The following is a 7,997-nucleotide window of genomic DNA, read 5'->3' on the forward strand; positions in this document are numbered from 1 at the left end:
GAGAGAGAGAGAGAGAGAGAGAGAGAGAGAGAGAGAGAGAGAGAGCTGCTCTGCAAGTATTGTAGAATTTGTAAATCTGATTGATGTATATTTTTAAATCTCAGTTGAATGTAAGAATACACACTAATGAGCTTCACGAATTCTACACAGTTGCAAAGTAGCTTTCTCTACTGAACGCAGCCGAGATATGCCATATTGACTTATTGCGACCTGCTGCTTTCTTTCGCATACAGACATTAAAGTTACATTGTGTCATAAAATTACAACGACATGAAAATTACAACGACATGATTATCGTTTCAGCTGAAAAATCCAAAATAACGTATCACCTAGTTACCAATATTTTATCTTTGCACATTTCTCATGAGTCTCCAGTTCTCACTTATGTACTTCCATTCGATGTTTTGTGCCACCGTTATGGTTTATTAATAAACCTGTTTGACTCGAAAGGACGATTTTACTGACCCGCGATAACGAACAAACAAACAAGTACACACACACACATATACGCGCGCGCGCGCACAACGTAGCGCGAAGGATCACGAGCTATTATTTTATTTATTGTTTCCAGCTATCGTCGAGTTATTACGCGGAAATGCGAAACTGTTAGAATTTACCCGGCGGCGCAAGCGATGCCCGCTGTTAAAAATAAACGTGTACACTCAAGCTTGCAGATTAGACGCGGAACGAACTCGCGTGGGAAAATGTGCGTGCTTTTTTAATTTTTCTCTTTCGCTCACTGATAGAACAACGCCGCGCGCGCATCTGTGTGTGTTTGTTTGTTTCTGTGTATTTCACGTAAACACGGACGAAACCTATGAATTTCGAAACAGCTCTAATTAAGCGTTACATATTTCAGTATTTTAATACACACGCGGTCGTAATTTCCCAGTTAGATTACGCGAAGGATTTTACGTGGAGATTTTCGTAACATCAGATGTTATGAAATTGGGGAGCTATTAATAGCAACTTTGTACATTTGTAATGTGTGTGCGTGCATGCGCGCGCGCGCGCGTGTGTGTCGAGCGACATAATTTCACTTGCTAATCATGAACCTAATTAATTTTATCGAGTCGATTAATGGTGAACCGCGCCGCGACGAAATAGCGCACATTGAGCAATAAACAGAGGATGTGATCTAATTAACTCATAGGAATGGGATAACAGCGCGACAACTCGATCGATGGGTCGTCGAATTTTCTTTCTTTCCTCGCGCAAACTTTCCAATCACGACGAATACGGCCGGAAACGATCGAGCGTGTCGCACACGACTGTGTGTCTCGCCGACCAATAATTCATCGCTGTTTTCTTTCTTTTTTTTTAATTTATTGTTTGTATTTTTATCGCCGGTGGTTGCCTTTAACCTGCTAGATAAACATCGCGAAGCAAGCAGACAGCGACGAGCGCGGAAAAATACGTTCCGAATAAGCAAAAAAAAAAGAAGAAAAAATGAGAAAAGGGAAAAATGTGTGCCACTCGTTCAAATCCAGCCATATTGTTCGTGCGTAAATATCGATATATGAAACGAGTGCTATCGATGAAGCTCGATGAGAACTCTCGAGGCCAATCGATCTCTCAAGTGTTCCACACGCGAGAGCGTGTTTATTTCCGGTCTAATTGCCGCAGCGTAAAAACTTGTTTAAACTTGTTGATACACAACCTGTGATTTTTTGAAAAATATCTTGGAATTATTTTCAAAGAACACATTAAGGGAATCATTTATTAATTGGAGAATGCCAAATTAACATAATATACGTTTTGTAACATTTGGTCTGTTCTTTTCAGCTGCACTGCTGAACTGCAGGAATAAGTTAAAGTGAGACAAGTATATGTTTTCTCACTCTAACTTATTGCATCTGTTTAGCAATGCTAAAAAGAACAGATCAATTGAGTAGCAGAGATACCTGCAGCTATATATTGAGGTAGAAAGAGACAGAGAGGGAAAGAGAGAGAGCGAGAACGTGTCAACAAGTAGTTACGCCACGTTAGGTTAGGTTAGAGTTAGGGTTTAAAGTTCCGGCTTAACTATCGGAATATATACCGTTACGTTAAGATATGTTCGAACATGTTCGGACTTGCGATTGTTTAAGAAACGTATCTTTTGGTATATTGGTGAAAGTGCCGTAAAGAAAGGTCTGAATCCAAGTAAAATAACTAGAGACAAGAGAAAGAGAGAGACAAGAGTTAGGTTATGTTCGCCGGAATTGTGCTACAGTTTAGCGTTACTTGAACATGATATCGGGACATAATATCAGATAATTTTTGATAACGCTTTACCAAATAATCGTCTCGTCAAGTGATCACATCGATTTGTACGTGCGTGCAAGAAAAATCCAACAAACCTCCGACAATGTAAGTTGCGTCTCATTGAGCTGTTGTGTTTGCGACAACGTTTGTCAAGACGGAATATTCGAGAGCACACTTTGCTAAAACAATCTCGCTTTTTTCCTCAGGATGGACGACCAAGCGTGTCCACGATGCAAGACCACCAAATACCGAAATCCGTCGCTGAAGATGATGGTCAACGTCTGTGGCCATGCATTGTGCGAAAGCTGCGTGGATTTACTGTTTCTCAAAGGTTAGGAACGATAAGTTAAAACAGGATATTTATGTTTAAAGTATGACACGAGTATAAAAAATAGGAAATAGAATATACAAAATGTGGCAAATATTGCTACGATCACTTATTCCTATCACTCACTTCGTTATCCTCAAGGCTAGATCCACAATAGATGTAGTAAGTTTAGTTTTTGCTCTAAGCTCTAAACTGTAACATAATTTTTGACACAAGGTATCTTTCATGTTACGAAAATATGAAAGTCTCAAACTCTAAAAAGATATACAACAAAGAATTGTGTCTGATGGCACAGGGAACAACTCTTGCCAGAAATGCAGTTACAGCTTAGAATTTAGAACAACAAGCCTACCACAGTTATTGTAGATCAAGTCTAATGCACAAAATGAATAATAATAATCTCAACTACATTATACAATTAAATTGTCTAGGATCTGGATCCTGCCCAGAATGCAAGATTCCTCTGAGGAGAACAAACTTCAGAGTGCAGTTGTTTGAGGATCCCATGGTGGAGAAGGAGGTGAACATAAGAAAGCGCATCCTACGAGACTACAACAAGAAGCAGGAGGACTTTGCGACATTGAACGAGTACAACGATTATCTAGAGGAGATTGAGCACGTAATATACAACTTGGCAAACAACATCGACGTGGCCGAGACTAACAAGAGGATAGAGCAGTACAAGAAGGACAACAAGGAGCAGATAGCGAAGAGTAAGTCTAAACTGGGCAGGAGCGAGTATGAATTGGAAGAGATGCTGGAACTGGAGAAGCAAAAAGACGAAGAGAGGAGGATAGAGCTCATTCGCCAGGAGGCCGAGGCCAAGAAGAAGAAGATTCGCGAGAAGGAGGCCCTGATAGACGAGCTCATGTTCTCGGAGGGGAACGCGAAGATTATCGTCAAGTCGTTCGCGAGCGCGATGCAGTCGTCCAAGAAGGACGCCAAATCCGCCAACACCGCCGTGCGAGCCACCCAGTTCAGCACGGGCATCAAGTTCGGCAATCAGGGCGGTCAGAATTATCTGTCGGTGCCAAAGATTGAGGAGGGACCGCTTTACGCTTATACACCGATCCGGCAACAGACCGAAGGTCCATCACCGCCGGGCTGGCGGGAATTGCAGTCTCGCGGATACGTCACAAACATACGCAATGAGTCCCAGTCTGAAAGAGCTGGTGGATTCAAGGCGCATGTCGCGTGTCTGCGAGCGCTGCAGGAAGCGATGGCGGGCCTGTATCATAATCCTTCGCAGCGCCAGGCAGAATTCGACGCCGTATGACCGCGTAAATTATCTCTGCGCACGATCCCAACCGTGACCTCGAGCATCTTCTTGTTCCGTCTTTCTCCGCGCGATTGTGTCGACCGTTCGGCGGTGGAAACTAATTTAAGGATTCGAACAGACGAACCACTTTGCGGTGCCACAGACCCGTGCAGATGGGCTGCTTTGTCGCGCCACGAAGAAACGTTTCAGAGTAATGTGTATACATAACAAACCTACTTTTTTCTAAAAAAAAAAAAGGTAAAAAAGGACGCCAAGTGTATGCGCTTTCTCGTATAAATAAATATCATAAAAAAAGTTATTGGTAAAATTCTTACAAAAAGAAATAGTATCAAATGGTTTATATCAAGTGAAATTAATTTTATACACAATAAATATTATTATAACTACTTTGTATGTATGAACACTACATTAAGTATCTACTGACTTTATTTTTTTATAATTACACAAAAAATAATTTTTAAAAGCTTATTTAGTAAACGTACAAAATAAAAATTTTGGGAAAAGTTAAATAAAATTTCACACGCACACACAAAACACTTGGCGTGCCAGAGAGGATCGCATTAATACTTTTAATGCTTTACGAAAATCTTTGTATTTGAACATATATTGTACGAGTAGCATTAAAAGAATGGGCACGCTAAGTATTTTGTGTATGTGTGAAATTTTACCCTGGCATGCCAAGTGCGTGTTTTCTGTGTGCGTGTGAAATTTTATTTAACTTTTTCCAAAATTTTTATTTTGGTATGTTTACTAAATAAACTTTTAAACATTATTTTTTCCCACTTCTATATTATCAGAAAATAAAGTCAGTAGATATTTAATGTAGTGTTTATACATACAAAGTAATTATAATAATATTTATTGTTATGAAATTAATTTCACTTGGCGTAAACCGTCTGATATCATTTCTTTTTGTGAGAATTTTACCAATAACTTTTTTTATAATATTTATTTATACGAGAAAGCGCATGCACTTGCCGCCTTTTTTTACCTTTTTTTTTTTTAGTAAAAGGTACGTAGGTTACGATATTACACCTTTTTCTCGAAAATAATTAATAAATATCTATTGTACACAAATATGACATAAAATGCATCAATAAATTGATACAGATAGATGAGATTAAATATATTTATTCTTTAGTATAAAAAATAGAAGTCTATTTTGCTCTCTTGTATTTCTCTCTGTGCTATCTTTTCACTCTGCCTCCTCTGTTTTTCTTCTCGTTTTCTATCCTTTCTTTTTCTCTCTCTCCCTCTCTCTCTCTCCCCCTCTCTGTCCCCCTCTTTCTCCCACCCTCTCTCTCTCTCTCCCTCTCTCTCTCTTTCTATCTCTGTACACAACATTGTCTCCATCTATCATGTAAATGATCAAAACATTTAATAATTTTTTTCGAAATAGAATACTTATCAATTTCCTGCTAGAATTCTGATACCTCCTCGCTTATTATGTTCTCCTGATACCAAAACGTGAAAATCGACTCCTGATACCAAGTCGTGAAAACTGAATTCTCCAAGTTCGAATTTCCCGCCAGAATTTTGGATACCTCGTCGCTCATTGTTCTCCTGAGCCTATATTCTTGAAATTTCTCCCACCAGTACTTCGGATACCTCCTCGTTCATTATGTTCTCCTGATACCAAAACGTGAAAATCGGCGAAACTGAATTCTCCAAGTTCGAATTTCCCGCTAGAATTTTGAATATCTTGTCGTTTATTATGTTCTCCTGGGCCCTTATTCTTGAAATTTTTGCGTATACATAATTTTTATTGCGCAGCTATTTTATGGTATGATTAAACCTGCGCAGTAAAACTTACGTATACGCAACTATTTCAAGAATAAGAGCCCTGGGCCTATATATTCTTGAAATTTTTGCGTATACGTAATTTTCATTGCGCAGCTATTTTATGGTATGATTAAACCTGCGCAGTAAAATTAACGTATACGCAACTATTTCAAGAATAAGGGTCCTGATACCAAAACACAAAAATCGAGGAAACTGAATTTTCTAAGTTCGAATTTCCCGCTAGAACTTCGGATACTTCGGTTGTTTTCCAACAAGAGACACAAGTCGATACAAACATCATTCTATCTTTGTTCCACATCTAGTGAGTAACAAGGATAGGATGATACTTGTGTCGACTTGTGTCTCTTGTTGAAAAGCAATCTTCCTCGCTCATTATGTTCTCTTGATACCAAACGCAAAAATCAAGGAAACTGATTTCTCTAAGTTCGAATTTCCCGCCAGAACTTCGGATACCTCTTTGCTGATTATGTTCTCCTGATACTAAAACGCAAAAATCGAGGACTGTGACGCCATAAATACTTCGCGTCAATTTAATGCTGTGGCGCCATCTATCGAAAAAAGAACGACACTTCACGTTTTGTGCCCGACGATGTTTCTTAATGAGAAATTCGAGCACTTTGAAATTAAGAATCTTCAATATTATGCATTTGAAGCAAACAGAAAGACACTTTCTTAAGTAACTGGACCCTGAGGAATTGATTAAACATACTTAAAAATCGGATCAGTCATTATGGCTGTACGACAAATCTGACTATCAGGAAGTAAACGTGTCGCGTATAATTACACGGCCAGCCTCGCAGCTCGTACCGAGCTTTGTGCGTGCACTTGGCGCGAGACACTACCGTGTCTCTTGATATAAGCGCAGAAATTACCACAAGAAAGGAATGACAAAGTTTTAATGGAATCCTTGTGTCTTGCGTTCTTCTGGGCTTGTGGCGTGTCTGTTATATGCATCACTTTGAAGCTTCTCGATGATGTCATAGAACAGCCCGTTTGTGCAGGTCTCTGGCGCTTCTCTGTGGCATCACAAAGTGGTTCGTTTATTCGAAGCTTCCAAGTGATTGCGCAACGGCAGCGTCGAGTCAGGAAACGTCGCATTCTGTTCGTCGTGGCAGTTTATGCCTCACTAGATCATCGTGAGGACAGAATTGTGCCTTTGACGGGAATCGATGCGTACTTTTGGACATCGACATATAACATCCTTTGAATCGTGGCTGTGTCTTGTGCAATATTGTTGTTATTTAAGAACGATAAGTTAAAAGCGCGCGCGAGTATCTACGCGCACACAGATACATACATACATGCTGGCTTGTCAGTCGAACGACCATGCGAACGTTCAGGCTCTAATTGGCGCGTGTTAATTTGCCGATCGATGCATACGTGATATGCATTATTGCAACCAAAATTACCAAAGCAACGCTATTGTCGGAGACAATTTTCCGCTCTGTCGAATATACTCCGAAGTAATTTTAGCCGTTTCTACCGATTGAAATAAATGTTAATTATGGCTAACGTGTATGGATGAATTATTCCCTTCGAAATCAGTTGAGATCGAATTGATGACTCACCAATACCCAAACAGCACACGATATGTTCAGTACATGGATGTTCTGTGGATGTCCTTAGGACATCGGACGACCGCAGGACATCCTCAGGACATCCCGAGGAGATTTGTGCTGTCTGGGTATTGATACTTTTGATTTTCTTCAATTGAAGACGGCGGAAGTGCTTTGCACACGATGAAAATATACTAATATGTTATAAATTGTGATGTATATTCATGTCATATACATAGCGACAATGGAAAAAAATTTTTTAAATAAGAATAAGTAAAAGTCGTGATCATTATTGACTATTTTCTTGCATGAAATTGTTGCCTTTCAATGCCTATAACTTTAAATTACTCTTCTGGAGAAAACTGATTTTTATAAAAAATATCAAATAAAATATAATAAATATACAAAGTATTGACGTATCATTGAAAAGAATTTTGTCTCAAACCTAGTGCTTTTACCATATTTTGCATACTTTTTTTTTTTTAATTTTTGCCACAAGTTTTATAATCTTTCCATTCTCTATTTGTTTTCTACATGCTATTTGTAGCAATCACTATCATAATTCTTAGTTAAGGAAAGTGATGTTTCATAGCGAAGGCTTGGAAATAATTTATACACAAATATCGAGCCCAAGGAATACGTTAAACCCATTATTTCTGTAAGTATATAGTTAATACAGGACTCTTATTCTTGAAATAGTTGCGTATACGTAAGTTTTACTGCAATTTAATCATACCATAAAATAGCTGCGCAATGAAAATTAATCTCCGTCCCCCCCCCCCCC

General features: G+C 39.0%; 2 protein-coding genes across 2 annotated transcripts; one reads left to right on the top strand and one right to left on the bottom strand.

Annotated features, from left to right (window-relative positions):
* Positions 1-1,567: 1,567 nt before the first annotated feature.
* LOC116849563 (CDK-activating kinase assembly factor MAT1) lies at positions 1,568-4,979 on the top strand. Its single transcript, XM_032826837.1, has 3 exons — positions 1,568-2,352; positions 2,454-2,578; positions 3,007-4,979. Coding segments are annotated over exons 1-3 (972 nt in total). The 5' UTR covers positions 1,568-2,350; the 3' UTR covers positions 3,852-4,979.
* A 192-nt stretch (positions 4,980-5,171) lies between these two features.
* Positions 5,172-7,966, bottom strand: LOC116849535. Its single transcript, XM_032826764.1, has 2 exons — positions 6,530-7,966; positions 5,172-5,539 (listed from the first exon to the last, which is right to left on the bottom strand). Exons 1-2 carry the CDS (start codon positions 6,753-6,755, stop codon positions 5,424-5,426), a joined length of 342 nt encoding a protein of 113 aa, XP_032682655.1. The 5' UTR covers positions 6,756-7,966; the 3' UTR covers positions 5,172-5,423.
* Positions 7,967-7,997: the final 31 nt, after the last annotated feature.

Source organism: Odontomachus brunneus, unplaced genomic scaffold (genome assembly GCF_010583005.1).
Source record: "Odontomachus brunneus isolate Ranch 3 - 2012 unplaced genomic scaffold, Obru_v1 Obru_scaffold_118, whole genome shotgun sequence".
Taxonomy (NCBI): domain Eukaryota; kingdom Metazoa; phylum Arthropoda; class Insecta; order Hymenoptera; family Formicidae; genus Odontomachus; species Odontomachus brunneus.

Bases quoted from the DNA above. Each gene is read 5' to 3' on its own strand.
- LOC116849563 (XM_032826837.1), top strand. The intron at 2,579-3,006 runs GTTAGGAACGAT...TAAATTGTCTAG, and splicing joins GGATTTACTGTTTCTCAAAG to GATCTGGATCCTGCCCAGAA.
- LOC116849535 (XM_032826764.1), bottom strand. From the start codon at position 6,755: ATGCGACGTTTCCTGACTCGACGCTGCCGTTGCGCAATCACTTGGAAG. The intron at 5,540-6,529 runs GTAATTTCTGCG...TCAAAATTCTAG, and splicing joins TTTGTCATTCCTTTCTTGTG to CGGGAAATTCGAACTTGGAG.